The 17,785-nt window shown below is 41.5% G+C and overlaps 1 protein-coding gene across 1 annotated transcript in view; it reads left to right on the forward strand.

The window, feature by feature from the left end:
• Positions 1-17,785, forward strand: part of AGO2 (argonaute RISC catalytic component 2) — a 110,159-nt gene that overhangs the window by 25,411 nt on the left and 66,963 nt on the right. Inside the window, exon 2 of the mRNA XM_065397615.1 lies at positions 15,260-15,455. Coding sequence (XP_065253687.1) covers positions 15,260-15,455 — 196 coding nt within the window. The remainder of the gene's footprint in view (positions 1-15,259; positions 15,456-17,785) is intronic.

Consider the following 17,785-nt stretch of genomic DNA (forward strand, 5'->3'; position numbering starts at 1 on the left):
TTGTATTGTATTGTATTAACATTCAAAGGCCCCAATCAAAATTGGTGCTCCTTTAGGCTAGGCACTATACAAAGTAAGGGACGCTCCCTGTCCCAAAAGAGTTTACCATTGGGCTTGAAACAAGATTCAGCAAACAAACCAATAGGAGAGAAGTGCTGGGTAGAAGGAAAAAAGGCAAATTAAAAATAATTGTTTTACATAGACTCGCTACGTTCATAACTTGATGGTCTGAATCATTTAACATTTAAATGATCTCTGTATAAATGTCAGTAATTCCCACTGGCTACTTGTCTATTGTATGATTTCCTGTAGGCATCATGGTAGAAATGAGGAAAGTTTTGAAGGAGGAAGGTATGGTAGCTTTATAGGAAAGGTGTTCCATGCATGAAGGGCAAGGTGGAAGAGACTCTTGTGGGAGATGTGAACAAGTGGTGGTTGTGGCTTGCATCACTGATGCAGTGAAGGGGTGAAATTTAAGACGCAAGAGCAGATAACTAGAGAAGACAAATTGTAAGATGTCTTAAAGGTGAGGTTAAGAAGCTTAAACTTGATGTGGTGGAAAATGAGAAGCCAATGGAGAGATTAAACAGATGAGAAAAATGAGCAGGAGGATGACTTTTTATCAGCCCTGTTTTTTTAATTGTCTTGGAGGTGTTGATATCAAAAATCACTGTCAGATGTCTGGTGGTGTTACTGAGTTGGCCAATGAATCTTTAAAAAGGTCCATCATGGAACCTTTCCTTGTAGTTAATGAAACATTTTGAGAACCAGTCTGTGAGGGGGTGAGGTGCTGAGAGGAGAGATGGCAGGACCAAATACTGTCTAGACCATCCCTGATAGACATTTATCTAATCTACTCTTAAATATCTCCAGAGATGGAGATTCCACAACCTCCTTAGGCAATTTATTCCAGTGTTTAACCACCCTGACAGTTAGGAACTTTTTCCTAATGTCCACCCTAAACCTCCCTTGCTGCAGTTTAAGCCCATTGCTTCTTGTTCTACCCTTAGAGGCTAAGGTGAACAAGTTTTCTCCCTCCTCCTTATTACACCCTTTTAGATACCTGAAAACTGCTATCATGTCCCCTCTCAGTCTTCTCTTTTCCAAACTAAACAAACCCAATTCTTTCAGCCTTCCTTCATAGGTCATGTTCTCAAGACCTTTAATCATTCTTGTTGCTCTTCTCTGGACCCTCTCCAATTTCTCCACATCTTTCTTGAAATGCGGTGCCCAGAACTGGACACAATACTCCAGTTGAGGCCTAACCAGCGCAGAGTAGAGCGGAAGAATGACTTCTCGTGTCTTGCTCACAACACACGTGTTAATACATCCCAGAATCATGTTCGCTTTTTTTGCAACAGCATCACACTGTTGACTCATATTTAGCTTGTGGTCCACTATAACCCCTAGATCCCTTTCTGCCGTACTCCTTCCTAGACCGTCTCTTCCCATTCTGTATGTGTGGGATTTTTCCTTCCTAAGTGGAGCACTTTGCATTTGTCTTTGTTAAACTTCATCCTGTTTACCTCAGACCATTTCTCCAATTTGTCCAGATCATTTTGAATTATGACCCTGTCCTCCAAAGCAGTTGCAATCCCTCCCAGTTTGGTATCATCTGCAAACTTAATAAGCATACTTTCTATGCCAATATCTAAGTCGTTAATGAAGATATTGAACAGAGCCGGTCCCCAAACAGACCCCTGCGGAACCCCACTCGTTATGCCTTTCCAGCAGGATTGGGAACCATTAATAACAACTCTCTGAGTACGGTTATCCAGCCAGTTATGCACCCACCTTATAGTAGCCCCATCTAAGTTGTATTTGCCTAGTTTATCGATAAGAATATCATGCGAGACCGTATCAAATGCCTTACTAAAGTCTAGGTATACCACATCCACCGCTTCTCCCTTATCCACAAGACTCGTTATCCTATCAAAGAAAGCTCTCAGATTGGTTTGACATGATTTGTTCTTTACAAATCCATGCTGGCTATTCCCTATCACCTTACCACCTTCCAAGTGTTTGCAGATGATTTCCTTAATTACTTGCTCCATTATCTTCCCTGGCACAGAAGTTAAACTAACTGGTCTGTAGTTTCCTGGGTTGTTTTTATTTCCCTTTTTTATAGATGGGCACTATATTTGCCCTTTTCCAGTCTTCTGGAATCTCTCCCGTCGCCCATGATTTTCCAAAGATAATAGCTAGAGGCTCAGATACCTCCTCTATTAGCTCCTTGAGTATTCTAGGATGCATTTCATCAGGCCCTGGTGACTTGCAGGCATCTAATTTTTCTAAGTGATTTTTAACTTGTTCTTTTTTTATTTGATCTGCTAAACCTACCCCCTTCCCATTAGCATTCACTATGTTAGGCATTCCTTCAGACTTCTCGGTGAAGACCGAAACAAAGAAGTCATTAAGCATCTCTGCCATTTCCAAGTTTCCTGTTACTGTTTCTCCCTCTTCACTGAGCAGTGGGCCTACCCTGTCTTTGGTCTTCCTCTTGCTTCTAATGTAGTGATAAAAAGTCTTCTTGTTTCCCTTTATTCCCGTAGCTAGTTTGAGCTCCTTTTGTGCCTTTGCCTTTCTAATCTTGCCCCTGCATTCCTGTGCTGTTTGCCTATATTCATCCTTTGTAATCTGTCCGAGTTTCCATTTTTTATATGACTCCTTTTTATTTTTTAGATCATGCAAGATCTCGTGGTTAAGCCAAGGTGGTCTTTTGCCACATTTTCTATCTTTCCTAACCAGCGGAATAGCTTGCTTTTGGGCCCTTAATAGTGTCCCTTTGAAAAACTGCCAACTCTCCTCAGTTGTTTTTCCCCTCAGTCTTGATTCCCATGGGACCTTATCTATCAGCTCTCTGAGCTTACCAAAATCCGCCTTCCTGAAATCCATTGTCTCTCTTTTGCTGTACTCCCTTCTACCTTTCCTTAGAATTGCAAACTCTATGATTTCATGATCACTTTCACCCAAGCTGCATTCTACTTTCAAATTCTCAATGAGTTCCTCCCTATTTGTTAAAATCAAGTCTAGAACAGCTTTCCCCCAGTAGCTTTTTCAACCTTCTGAAATAAAAAGTTGTCTGCAATGCAGTCCAAGAATTTGTTGGATAGTCTGTGCCCTGCTGTGTTATTTTCCCAACATATATTTGGATAGTTGAAGTCCCCCATCACCACCAAAGCTTGGGCTTTGGATGATTTTGTTAGTTGTTTAAAAAAAGCCTCATCCACCTCTTCCACCTGGTTAGGTGGCCTGTAGTAGACTCCTAGCATTACATCACCCTTGTTTTTTACCCTAACCCAGAGACTCTCAACAGTTCCGTCTCCTATGTCCATCTCCACCTCAGTCCAAGTGTGTACATTTTTAATATATAAGGCAACACCTCCTCCCTTTTTTCCCTGTCTATCCTTCCTAAGCAAGCTGTACCCATCCACACCAACATTCCAATCGTGTATTATCCCACCAAGTTTCAGTGATGCCAACAATGTCATAGTTGTATTTATTTATTAGCACTTCCAGTTCTTCCTGCTTATTACCCATATTTCTCGCATTTGTATATAGGCATCTAAGATACTGGTTTGATCTTGCCTCCCAGTTTTGCCCTGACCCTCCTTTCTCTCTGCCATTATAGCCCACGCTCCCTCTTGTTTCCGACCCGCCTCCCAGGTCTCCATGTTCCCCACTTACCTGTGGGCTTTGCTCACCTGTCCCCGTCGAACCTAGTTTAAAGCCCTCCTCACTAGATTAGCCAGTCTTTGTCCAAATAGGGTCTTTCCCCTCCTCGAAAGGTGAACGCCATCTCTGCCTAGCAGTCCTTCCTCAAATAGCATCCCGTGGTCGAGGAAGCCAAAGCCCTCCTGGCAACACCATCTTCGCAGCCAGGCATTCACCTCCATGATGCATCTGTCTCTGCCCGGGCCCCTATCTTTGACAGGAAGAATCGAAGAGAATACCACCTGCGCTCCAAACTCCTTCACCCATACTCCCAGAGCCCTGTAGTCACTCTTGATCCGCTCAGTGTCACACCTCACAGTATCATTTGTGCCCACATGGATGAGTAGCATGTGGTAGTAGTCAGAGGGCTGGATAATCCTCGACAATGCCTCCGTAACATTTTGGATATGGGCCCCCGGCGGGCAGCATACCTCCCGAGATGAAATGGCAGGGCGACAGATGGGCGCCTCCGTCCCCCACAGCAGAGAGTCTTCAACCATCACTACCCTACGTTTCTTATTCGCAGTGGTGGCAGCAGACCTCCCAGCCTTAGGGGTACGAGGCTTCTCCTCCTTTACTGTAGGGGGTGATTCCTTCTCTCCTGTATCAAGGAGAGCATAACGGTTACTTATTACCACGGTGGGAGGGTTCGGAGCAGGGGTGGAGCACTGCCTGCTGCCAGAAGTAACCAGCTGCTAGTGTCCACCCTGAGCCATCTCCTCTTCCACCAGTGGTGTATCAGCAGTCCTGTGTACTGGGACAATTACCTGAGCTGTCTCCACATGGACACTGTCCAGGAATTGCTCGTGGATTCGGATGCTCCTCAACCTAGCCACCACCTCCTATAGCTCTCCCACCTGCTGCCTGAGAGATTCCACCAGCAGGCACCTTTCACATTGGATGGTCCCCCCAGCCTGGATATCAGTAAGTGGAAATTGCAAGTTACAGTCTCTGCAAAACCACACCAGGATCTGGGTAGAAGCATCCATGCTCAGGCGCTCTGTCTGGCTACAGGCACAGGTGGAGGAGACAGAAGCAGTGCTGGCACAGGTGTTGCGGGTCTTCCTAACCATCGTAAGCTTTCCTCTGTCAAACTCCCTCTCAAACTCCTATCTGCAGCCCCCTGTCCGCTGAAAGGGTTGTTTAAGCAAGAAGTTTTGAATGTAGTTGGCTTATAGGTTTTAAGGGGAATAAAGGGAAAACAGAGAGAACCGGCAAGGGACCCTCGCCCCCTTCCCGCTCCCCCTCTAAACTCCCTGTTAGCAAAAGCTCCCTGGTCGCTTGTGCGCTGCTTTATAAAGCCTTGGCCTGTATGAATGCCCCACCCACTGATTAGCCAATTACAAGAGACTTCTAGCTTTCAGACTTTCCTTTGAAGCTCACAGCTTCCAACTGCCAGCCACAGCACACGGTCCTTCAAACAACCAACCAAACAAACAAACAAACAGACTGACAAACACAAGCTCAGCACACAGCAAGTAACCCCCAAACACAAACACACACACACACTACAGACAGTCACTTACCTCAAGGGTGCTGTATTGCTCCTCCTTCACCTGGAGAACTCCCTTGCAAAACTCCCTGTTAGCAGCCCCTGTTTGCAAAAGCCAGCCCTCTAAGTCTTGCTCTTCTCTCACTTTAATCCAGAAGGAGGTAATTGCTCTAGTGGAGTGGACAGGGAATTTTGCTAGGCAGGGGAAGGCAGCTGAGGAGGAAGGAAAACTGAAGAGAGGGAGAGAAAAGAGAGAACCTCACTGGCTGAAGGTGCTAAAATAAGATTTTTGTTGGTTATCATCCTGCCTTGATTAGCAAATGAGAGGATGTACCATAAGTCTGATCTGGCAGCAAGTTGGGAGCAAGAAAACATCTATGTTTCAAATATTATAGAAAGGTTAGACAGATAAAGATGCACTTACTGGAATGAAATTGGGCCTGTCTTTGTTACCTACATCTTCTTCTTCTAGTCTAGACATGTCCTTAGTTTGGTTTCTCCAAGTTTTCCTATAGCAACACAGGCAACTTGTTTAGTTCACTTTTATTATCTCAAATAAGCAAAAATTAAACAGCAGAACTAAATATGAAAAGAACACTGCTAGAGAAATTTTGCAGCTGTAGCAGCTTAAAAGACTTCTTTGTTGAAATGACACTAAAGGTAGCTGCCACACCCCAGATATTGCTGCATGTATATGGAGACATCCGCACTGCTCATCCATACGAGATGCCTCTGCTCTGTTGGCTGAGAAAATTAATACAGTCCAGATATCAAGATCTTTCACTGCATAAAGAAACTTTATTTTGAAGGTTCCTAAAATTGTTTCGTCCCTTGATAGAAAATTTGGACATTAAAATATTAAATAAGGTCACTAAGTAACCCAACCTACTCACCCAGATCTTGCTAACCAAACTCTAAAATTTCCTTTACAAGCTAAGAAAACATCATCTGACTATTAAATACAAGTTCGGGCATGTCTATACTTGGAAATTCACCGGCATAATTATCCTGGTAAAACTGTGACAGTTGAAGGCAACTGCATCTCTTTTCCCCCTCAGGGGAAAGGCACCCTCAGCGACAAGGGCACCCATTCTTAAGTTTCTGGCTCCCTAGCCATCACCGCTCTTGTGTGGAGACATGCATCTCTCTCCTTCCTGACCGGTATTCCCAGATGGCACAGTACCCTGTCTACACTGTGAATTCCCCAGCAAAGTCAGACTGCCTAAACAGGCTGGCTCTTTTGCTTTGCTTTCTCTTCAAAGGCTATCAAGAGGGTAAATGCCACAGCTATAAGTTACGACACAGCTCTTTCTAAGCCAGCACATGTATCATTACCTGCCTTGTGGGCAGGTGGCATATGTGTGCATTTGGTGCAAGCAGCTCATGGTCCTCGGAGACTGAGTTCGGGCTCTTGAGACCAGAGTGAACTGGAGGAAGTAAGGGAGACAGGGAGGTACATAACCGATACTTTCCAGGACATAGTAGAGCGGTCCTATCCTCAGTCTGACAGCCTCTGTGCTGTTGAGGAGGATGGAAGTCTTGAGGAAGGAGAAGATCAAGCTGCAGTGCAGGAAAACAATCCCATAGTTGGACCCTCCTTCCAGATGATGTCATGGTATCCTCTCAAACTGAGGATACCTATCCAGGGGAGGGGACCCCTGTTACTAAGAAGAGACAGGTAATAGTAATGTGAGAGTCAATTATTAGAAATGTAGATGGGTTTGTGATGACCAAGAGAACCACATGAATTGCCTACCGGGTGTGAAGGTTGCAGACCTCTCATGACATCTAGACAGACTTGGGTGCGGTGCTAGGGAGGAGCCAGTAGTCATTGTAAACATAGGTACCAGTGATGTAGAGAAAGGTAGGAGAGACATCCAGGAGGCCAAATCTAGGCTGCTAGGTAAGAGATTAAAGTCCAGGGCCTCCATGGTAACATTCTGTGAAATGTTCCGAGTTCCACACACAAGGCCAGTTACGCAGGTAGAACTTCAGGGTCTCAATGTGTGGATGAGGTGATGGTGTCGGGAGGAGGGATTTAGTTTTATTAGGAAGTGGGGAACATTTTGCGAAAGAAGGACCCTATACATGAAAGATGGGCTCCACCTAAACCAAAACAGGACCAGGTTGCTGGCATGTGCAATTAAAAAGGTCATAGGAGTTTTTAAACTAAGCTGGAGGAAAGCCAACAGATTCGGAGGAGCACACGGTTTGGACAGGCACGTCTCTTAGGGAGGATTTATTAACAAGGATACTGTATCAACTTCTATCCTCTCCTTTTTCCTAGGATATAAAGTACAGGTAGGAACTGAAGAGAAAAAGGCAAACAAAAAAGAGTCCCATTCAGTTACATCACATGAAGGCAGACAGATATTGACAAATTTGAAAATGCTTGTATACAAACGCAAGAAGACTAAATACTAAGATGGGTGAACTTGAGTGCCTGGTATTGAGATAATAGGCATCACAGAAACCTGATAATCAGTGGGACATAGTAATACTACAGTACAAAATATATAGGAATGACAGAGTAGATGGCACTCGTGGGGGAGTGGCTCTATATGTGAAAGAAAGAATAGAGACAAATATAGTTAAAACCTTAAATGAATCAAACAGTACCATGGAATCTGTATGAATAGAAATTCCATGCTTAAATAATAAGAATATAGCAGTAGGAATATACTGCTGACTATGAGACTAGGATGGTGATGGTGATTGTGAAATGCTTAGGGAGATTAGAGAGGATACAAAAACAGAAAACTCAGTAATAATGGGGATTTCAACTATCCTCATATTGACTGGATACATGTCACCTCAGGATGGGATGGAGAGAAAAAATTTCCATACACCATTACTGACTGCTTCTTGGAGCAACTAGTCCTGGAACTCGGAAGAGGAGATAATTATTTATTATTGATTTAGTCTTAAGTGGTACACAGGATCTGATCCAAGAGGTGAAATAGCTGAACTGCTCAGTAGTAGTGATCATAATGTAATTAAATTGAACATCCTTATTGGGGGTGTGGGGAATGCCAAGGACACCCACTGCAGGAGCATTTAACTTAAAAAAGGGGAGCTACACAAAAATGAGGAGGCTAGTTAAATGGAAATGAAAAGGAACAGTCACAAGAGTGAACTGCCTGCAAGTTGCATGGAAACTTTTTTAAATCATCATAATAGAGGCTTAAGCTATATGTATACAATAAACAAAATAAAAGCAGTATGAGAACCAAAAAATGCCATCATGGCTAAACAACAAAGTAAAAGGCAGTTAAAGGCAAAAAGACATTTTAAAAATTGGAAGTTAAATCCTAGTAAGGAAAATAGAAAGGAATATAAATTCTGGCAGGTCAAGTGTAAAAGTGTAGTTAAGCAGGCCCAAAAGAATTTGAAGAGCAGTTAGCAAAAGACATAAATTAACAGCCGGGTGGGTGGTGGTTTTTTTGTTTGTTTTAAAGTACATCAGAAGCAGGAAGCCTGCCAAACAATCAGTGGGGCCACTGGTGAATTGAGGTACTAAAGGAGCACTCAGGGAAGACAAGTATCAGGGGGTAGCCGTGTTAGTCTGTATCTACAAAAACAACAAGGAGTCTGGTGGCACCTTAAAGACTAAGAGATTTATTTGGGCATAAGCTTTTGTGGGTAAAAACCTCACTTCTTCGGATGCATCCGAAGAAGTGAGATTTTTACCCACGAAAGCTTATGCCCAAATAAATCTCTTAGTCTTTAAGGTGCCACCAGACTCCTTGTTTTTTCAGGGAAGACACGGCTGTTGTGAAGAAGCTAAATGAATTCTTTGCATGAGTCTTCACTTGAAAGGTTGTGAGGGAGATTCCCACACCTGAGCCATTCTTTTTAAGTACAAATATGAGGAACTGTCCCAGATTGAGTTGTCAGTAGAGGAGCTGTTGGAACAAATTGATAAATTAAACCATGATAAATCACCAGGGCCAGATGGTATTCACCCATCAGTTTTGAAAGAACTGTGGTATGTGACCTATCACTTAAATCAGTGTCTTTACCAGATGACTGTCAGATAGCTAATATGCCAATTTTTAAAAAAGGCTTCAGAGGCAACCTGGCAATTACAGGCTGCTAAGCCTGCCTTCAGTACCAGGCTAATTGACTGAAGAATTCTCAGCTTCATTGATGAACATGATATGTTGGGGAAGAGTTAGGGGGAGGGATAGCTCAGTGGCCTGCTAAACCCAGCGTTGTTAGGGAACTGGGGTAAAAATCTGTCTGGGGATTGGTCCTGCTTTGAGCAGGGGTTGGACTAGATGACTTCCTGAGGTCCCTTCCAACCCTGATATTCTATGAATATAACACAGCTTTGAGGCATGTTTTCCTTTTACAAATCTCTGAGAATTCTTTGAGGAGGTCAGCAAACTTTAGACAAGAGTGATCCAGTGGATAGCATACTGGCCTCAAGAAAGCTTTTGACAATGTCCCTCATTGAAGGCAGGCAATTTGGATAAGAGGGAAGTTCCTCCTATGGATCAGTAACTGCTTAAAAGATAGAAACAAAGGGTAGGAATAAATAGTCAATTGGCACAGTGAAGAGTGATAAATAGTGGGATCCCTCAAGGATTTGTACTGGGACCAGTGCTGTTCAACATATTCATGAATAATCTGGAAAAAGAGTAAACATTGAGGTGGCAAAGTTTGCAGACAGTACAAAATTACCCAAGATAGTTAGTCCAAAGCTGCCTGTGAAGTTGCAAAGGAATCTTAGAAAACGGAGTGGCTGGGCATCAAAAATGGCGCATGAAATTTAGTGTTGATAAAGGCAGAGTAATGCACATTGGAAAACTTAATCCCAACTACTGTATATATACAAAATGATGGGGTCTAAATTAGCTGTTACCACTCAAGAAAGAGGGGTTAGAGTCATGGATGGCTTTCTGAAAACATCTGCTCCATGTGCAGCAGCAGTCAAAAAAGCTAACCATGTTAGGAATCATTAGGAAGGGGCTAGATAATAAGACAGAAAATATAATACCACTATATATGTCCACACCCTGAATACTGTGTGCAGTTCTGGTCATTCCATCTAAAAAAAGATGTTAGAATTGGAAAAGGTACAGAGAAGGGCAACAAAATGATTAGGGATAGGGAACAGCTTCCATATGAGGAGAGATTAAAAAGTCTGCAAATATTCAGCTTGGAAAAGAGATGACTAAGAGGGGTGTGATAGAGGTCTATAAAAATCATGAATGCTGTGGAGAAACTGAATAAGGACGTGTTTTTTGCCTCTTCACATAACACAAGAACCAGGGGTCACCTAATGAAATTAATTGGCAACAGGTTTAAAACAAACAGAATGCAGAGAGTCAATCTGTGGAACACATTGCCAGGGTATGTTTTGAAGGCCAAAAGTGTAAGTGGGTTCAAAAACTAATTAGATAAGTTCACAGAGGATAGGTCAATCAATGGCTGGTCAGTCAAGATGGTCAGGGATGCCACCCTATCTCTGGGTGTCCCTTAACATCTGACTACCAGAAGCTGGGACTGGATGACAAGGGATGGATCACTTGATAATTGACCTATGATGTTCATTCTCTCTGGAGCACTAGATACTGGGGTAGAGGGATTGTTGACCCAGTATGGCCATTCTTATGTTCTTATTTATTCTTAAAGTAAAAGCATTACAGAGAAAACCTATTAAAAACAATAAAAGAATCTACACACATGTTTAATAAGATTTCCAGATATCGCTCTCTGACTCCAATAAGGGCCCTGGCCGGTGAAAAGTCCTTCAGACCCCACCTAGGGTTTTTTCTGTTGTCACAAATTCATAATAGCTGTTAGCTCAGAACAAGTATGCCCATGAATCTGAGAGTTCCTTCTTTTTCTCGTTCAAGTCTTGGGGCTTGTCTGCACATAAACTGTTACGGCAGCACAGCTGCATCGCTACAGTGAAGACACTATCTATACTGACAGGAGGGTTTCTCCCATCAGTGTAGGTACTCAGCCTCTCCAAGAGGTGGCAGCTAGGTCAACGGGAGGATTCTCCCATCAACCTAGCACTGTCTACACCTGGGGTTAGGCTGGTTTAACTGCATTGCTCAAGGGTGTGGATTTTTCACATTCCTGAGCAACATAGTTATACTGACCTAATTTCCTAGTGTAGATCAGGCCTTTGATCTTTACTCATCTAACAGATACTAGCAGATAATGGGTTTTTCCCGCAGGGCACAGCTTCAAAAAATGGGTCCAGAGATGGGTAATTTGCATTCCCTTCCTCCCAAGTATTTCCTAAGAAACCTACTCAACTGAGAATTTGATCTTGCTTTCAGAGAGTTCTTTGAAACTGGTAACAGTTGCTAGGGTTTACATTAGTCCTGCCTCCCCCTTAAAGAAGTTGCATACGATTCCACAATAATACATCAGCATTTACATTTTTAATATATTGAACTAAAACACTTATAATTAACTGAATACTGTTTAACTTAATTCAGTAAGATTTGCCCCAGGTGTTAGAGGAAATTGTCATATCTGTCACAATAACTATTCAGATAAATTTCATTGTGTAGACAAACCCTTAGGCATAACTAGTTTGGAACCTTTCTAATTGAACTAAGGTAAGGTCATGTCTAAGTAGAAATTGGAGTAATTTATTGCCAAAAACCACAGTTAATGCAGTGTTATGGTTGACCAGCAGTCCCTCGAATGTCGAAGGCACCAGTATTTAAACATCTGGAAATCAGAAAATAAGGAATTAAGGTAACAATAACTCTGTACTTTCTGGGTTTAAAGACACAAATTTAAGGTACGAGATTGTCTCGAAAATGAGTATTCCACACCAGGGACTAAGGTAGACTTCAGAGTGGGGAGAAGGAGAACACCTAATAAGATGAATGGATGAGTTCACACCTCTGAAAGCTGTTGTGTCAGGATGTATTAATCTCCATATACATGTGGATTTTAGAGCATTTTGAAAATTTAAAAGAAGCTCGTGTTGTGGGGCACTGTATACTGGGAACCTCTTGGCCAAATGAGTCCACTGTGTTCCACTAACTCTACTCCTGTCTCTAATGTTGCGCAACAATATTCTGATGGAGTGGTATTGCCACCACAGTTAAGGTTGCACCAGGATTTCCATTTTAATTGGGGTGGGAAAAGATCTACATAAAGTCTGTCTTTTGGGTTAGAGTAGAATTCCTAAATGTTGATTGTAATTTGTGTGCTGTTCAATTTTTCCATAGCTGTTTTTGTGGAATAATGTAATTTGAAGTTTCCTATGACGTTTTAAATGGGCCATGTAGCTAACACTTTTCTAGTGTCTGTCACTTCCCTTTTTCACAGAAACTACAGCATTTTGACATTGATAGGTGTGAATCTTTTGGTTTCCATAGACTAGATGAACTATTGTAGAAAGGTCAAATTTGTTTTCTGTGTTTTTTCATAAGAAACATAATAAATAACTCTTTTTACTGGGGACAGTATACTGGCACCTTATTAATCAAAGTTGGCTTACTTTAGTACTTAAATTAGGGCTCTCTTATGGCTGGGTTTCCTGTCAACTCCAGACTGGATTATTGTAGTGCATTTTGCACAGGATGGCTTGGTTTTAAATTCTTCATTTAAAGCAGTAGTCTAAAAAATGTCTTTAAATCAACAGTTTTCAATCTTTTTTTCCCAAAAGAAAAGTCAATTCCCATCTGTTGGTGGTAAAGCTAAACCATTTGTATCTATTTTCATGTAATAAATATAGGTTAGCTGCTTCCCAGGCTAAAACTGCTGTTTGATAAACATTACTTATCTCCTTCAGTCAATGACCTTTCTTATTTTTTCTTCAGTCTTCATTTTTATGCTACAGTAAAAAGGGAAGCTATTTCTAATTCATTAAACAATAACTTATAAAAATGTAGAGTGACGGATTCTGTTCTCTGTGCCTGGGTAACCTTAATTATGCCCCTCATATATATTCATTATGAAACTTTGATTACACAACCACATATCTTTTTCACAGGAACCTCTGCTTCATTTCTTCTTATCCTCATCACTGTATATATGGCCTCAAAAGCTGCACCTAAATACATTTAAAAAAAAAATCCTCTTGTGCTTTTGTATTGTGCTCATCACCGTAGTATCTGGTGTCTCAAACATTAATTAATTAATCTTCATAACACTCCTGTGAAGTAGGAAAGTACTGTTATTCCCCTTTTACAATTGAGGAGCTGAGAGACCGATTAAGGCCAAAATTTGCTAATGTTGGGGCCTCAGTGACGGAGACACCTGTGGCCTAATTGTTTTTCAGAGGTGCTGAGTAACCTCAATTTACACTAACTCCAGTAGGAGTTGTGTTCTGTGCTTCTGAAAATTAGGTCTTTTGAGCCTCAAATCTGACACCCAGAAAATGAGGAGCACACAGTGGCTACCTCCTGAAAATTTTGCTTTAAGGCCCAGATTTTTAAAGGTATTTAGGCATTGCTGCGCTCAGCACTCTGCCTGATTTAGGTGCCTAAATCTCCTTTTAAAGGTTTAGGTTTAAGTGACTTGTCCAATGTCACATTAGAAGCCAAGAAATGCCAGAATTATTTTTATATATATGGAGATATACCTATCTCCTAGAACTGGAAGGGACCCCAAAAGGTCATCGAGTCCAGCCCCTGCCTTCACTAGCAGGACCAAGTACTGATTTTTCCCCAGATCCCTAAGTGGCCCCCTCAAGGATTGAACTCCCAACCCTGGGTTTAGCAGGCCAATGCTCAAACCACTGAGCTATCCCCCTTTGCAACCTTAACTACTATTTTTAATGTAGTTTAGAATGCTAGGTCTTTGTGTTTGGCTTCAGTATTTGGGAGTAGCTCCATTTAGCAAATACTGAAGCCAGCACAAAAGACTTAGGGCATGGCTACACTTGCAGATGTAGAGCACTGTGAGTTAAACCCGCCTTCGGAGAGCACAGTAGGGAAAGCGCTGCAGTCTGTCCACACTGACAGCTGCGTGTGCACTAGCATGGCCACATTTGTGGCACTTGCAGTGGCATTGAGAACGGTGCATTAACGGCAGCTATCCCAGCATGCAAATGACTGCATTGTGCTTTTCAAATGGGGGGTGGGTGGGGTGGAGTGTGACGGAGTGTGTTGTGTGTAGGTGGGGGGGAGAGAGAGTGGGTTTTTGGGGGGCTGAGAGCATGTCAGCATGCTGTCTTGTAAGTTCAGACAGCAGCAGACCACCCCTGCCTCTCTCTCTCACACACAGCATTCCACACTAATCTGTCTCAGAGCACACTTATCTGGCTCTGAGCAGATAAGCAACCAGCTGTCAGAAATGGAGCTTTCAAACGGCATATCCGCATTCCTATAGCAAGTTCAAAACAATGAGAAGAGTGGCCACTTGACTTAAGGGGATTATGGGAAGTTGCCGGAGACTGATCAGAGCACAGTAATGCAACACCTCGTCCACACTAGCACCGTGGCGCTCCAGCGGGGGCGCAGCAAATGTTATTCCACTCGCCAAGGTGGAGTACCAGCAGCGCTGTAGCCATGGAGTCAGAGCACTCTACGTGCCTTGCCAGTGTGGACAGGTAGTGAGCTAGTGCGCCTGGGGCTCCTTTATTGTGCTGTAACTCGCAAGTGTAGCCAAGCCCTTAGCATACTAATTTTGTGAGGAGCATTGTGGCTAAGTAATAAGCTTTAGGTCCTCCATATTAGACAACTGGGTCCTAGTTCCAGCTCTTAAAGAAGTTGTTGTTCAGCTTCCCAGGTGCTGCATTAACTCACTTATAAAAGGACAGAATGGTAACCTACTTCCTGTGGCCTTGCTCAATAAAAAGGGTTGTGAAGTATACAGAGTAGTTAACATCAGTTGGGGAACAGGTGAGTCAAGATCTGCTGGCTTCCAGCCCAGGACATAGGTTTTCATCTGTTAAATCAATATTTTTTAAAAAAGCAAGGAGTGAAGACTAGGTTTAAAAATGCATTTATAAAATGGTATAGAAGCTTGCGTGTGTTACTCTTCTCACTGCATGTACCTAATGTGGATAATTTTTGTGATGATATTTTACTTTGTGCTTTTTTTTTTTTTTTTTTTTTTCTCTTTCAGTACTTGCACCTCCTCCACCATTGCCACCACCAATACAGGGATATGCCTTTAAACCTCCTCCTCGACCAGATTTTGGTACATCTGGAAGAACAATCAAACTACAGGCCAACTTCTTTGAAATGGACATTCCTAAAATTGATATCTACCATTATGAATTGGATATAAAGCCAGAGAAATGCCCTAGAAGAGTTAACCGGTAATATCATTATGCTTTGCATTCCCCCAGTTTTATTTATGTTTTTCCTCCATTTACACTTTTAAAAAAGAGGAACTTTTAGAAGCTAGGGTCCTGTACAAGCTTTCACATAGGGCACTTGGGGACATGGATATCCTTGTTGTTCATCAGATGTGTTAATATCTTCCCATTTGAATACGTCCTGCTTTGTGATATCCATCAGCAAGCATTATTTCTGTTAATTTGGTTTCTCCAAGTCTTCCTATACCAACCTAGAAATCCCACCTGACTTTTGTGGTGGTTGTAGCTTATTTTGAGTGAAGTTTTCAGCTTTTGATCCAAAACTACTGGTGGCATAGGCAGGCACAACTCCATTAGCTTGAGTGGAGTTACGCCAGTTTACACAAACTGTGAATTTGACCATTGTTGTTTACTGCTTAGTTCATAACTAAGTGGAGTCAGCTAGCAAGCCCCTTAAAAGGGGAGGTGATATTACCAACAACTTGTTTTCCTGTCTTCACCTACTGACAGGGGGAAGTAAACCCATTTGTCTGTGCTGGTATAAGAGGACTTTGGAGAAACTAAATTATAACAGGTAAGAAATTACCCTCCTTCGTCATCTTCTGTATTAATGGAAGATATGCAAATGAATACCGATAGCAAGGCCAAAAAGGTATGGATCAATTTTGCAAATTACTGATGGCCAGGGAAGCAAGAGAAATAGTATTTTTCAATTCGCCTATTACAAGTAATGTAGTGCAGGCTCTTTATTGTGAAAGTATAACTTACAAATGTAGAATTTTTTTTTTTAACCTAACTGCACTCTTATTAGACAGTATTTAACATGCATGGAACACAAATAGCTGTTCTATACTTCGTCTTCCTGCTCTGTTGGGTTATTTTTAAATGTAATATTTTAAAAACATTTTAAAAATTGGATTTAACTTAAAAACAAACATAATGGGCTAAGATCATCACTGTAGTAATTCCATTGGGCCAATTTCTCTTCTTCCACCAGTGCAACTCTATTCATTTCAGTAGAGTTGCATCAGTGTAAGAGAGTACTTGAAAAAAATCTAAGTGGAGGTTTGTTTAAAAATTATGAGTCTTGTTAACTGATGTAATGGTGACCACGTCAGTGCAGATCAGGACAAATCATGTTCACAATAGGTAGTTGCTTACCAGTATAAAGTTGAATACATATAACTGTTTGCCCAGATTGGCCTTAACTCGTCTGTAGCCATTATGATATGGTGATGAAGGCCATTGTAAGAACCTGGATAAAGAGACGCCATTTACTGGAAATGATCCTATTTGTGCTTTTCATAATTCCATGCTATATCTGTTTTCCCAATGCAGTGTGGGGAGAGAAAAATTGATTTACAAACCTAGTGAAGTCTGAATTTTTTACTTCAAACTCAAACAGAAAACTTAATTTGCTTACAGTTAATATTGCTCAATCCCAAATCCCATGAACACCATTGCGAAAGATGATTGGAAGATGAAGTTGGAGAAATTCATAAGGCATAAAATTGTAATATTGAGTGTTATTAACCATCAGAACAATTTAGTAATGTAGTAGATTCTCTATTGAAGTATTTAAATCTAAGAGGATCTGTATGGAGGAGATGAGAGGAATCAAAGTGGTTATCTTTCTAAAACAATATGTTATAGCTCACTTAGAAGTTACAGGCTTGAAGCTGAAATTATTGAGTGCGGTTTTATTGTCTATGTTATGGAGGTCAGACTTGATGATAAAAATGGTCCCTTCTTGCCTTAAAAAATCTGAATTTATGAAATGTCAAGGAAATCACCAATTAAGGCAATATTCATTCTTCACACTACTTAAACACGCTCAGACTTCTGTCTTAGGGTTTTGTACTGGCACATACCACTCTAGTATGTACCTCCCATGTTAACTAGATTTTTCAAGATGAAGTGCCTCATGGATTTCAGATTAAATGCATTTATAGCTGCAGTGATGTCCTTCAGGAGATTTAAACCCAGATGTTTGGCATCTGAGAATAGAACAATTCCAATAGACTACAAATTCCACTACAAACTCATTTGCATATCTAACATATAACCAGCTACAATACACATTCCAAATTCCTCTGCATCATATTCTAATAAACAACCTGTAATTCCAATCACACTTTAATTTGTAGTCTTAATAGTTATATGTACTGGTAAACGCTGTTGTTACATGGAAAAAGTACGAACTCACCTACTCCTGAGGGCATTCTGTGCCAAAAAATTAAAAATTCTGCGCACAATATTTTAAAATTCTGCAAATTTTATTTGTCAAATAAATGTGGAGGCTCCAGCATGGTATTGGGGAGCACAGGCCA

The sequence above is a fragment of the Emys orbicularis genome, chromosome 2 (genome assembly GCF_028017835.1).
Source record: "Emys orbicularis isolate rEmyOrb1 chromosome 2, rEmyOrb1.hap1, whole genome shotgun sequence".
Taxonomy (NCBI): Eukaryota; Metazoa; Chordata; order Testudines; family Emydidae; genus Emys; species Emys orbicularis.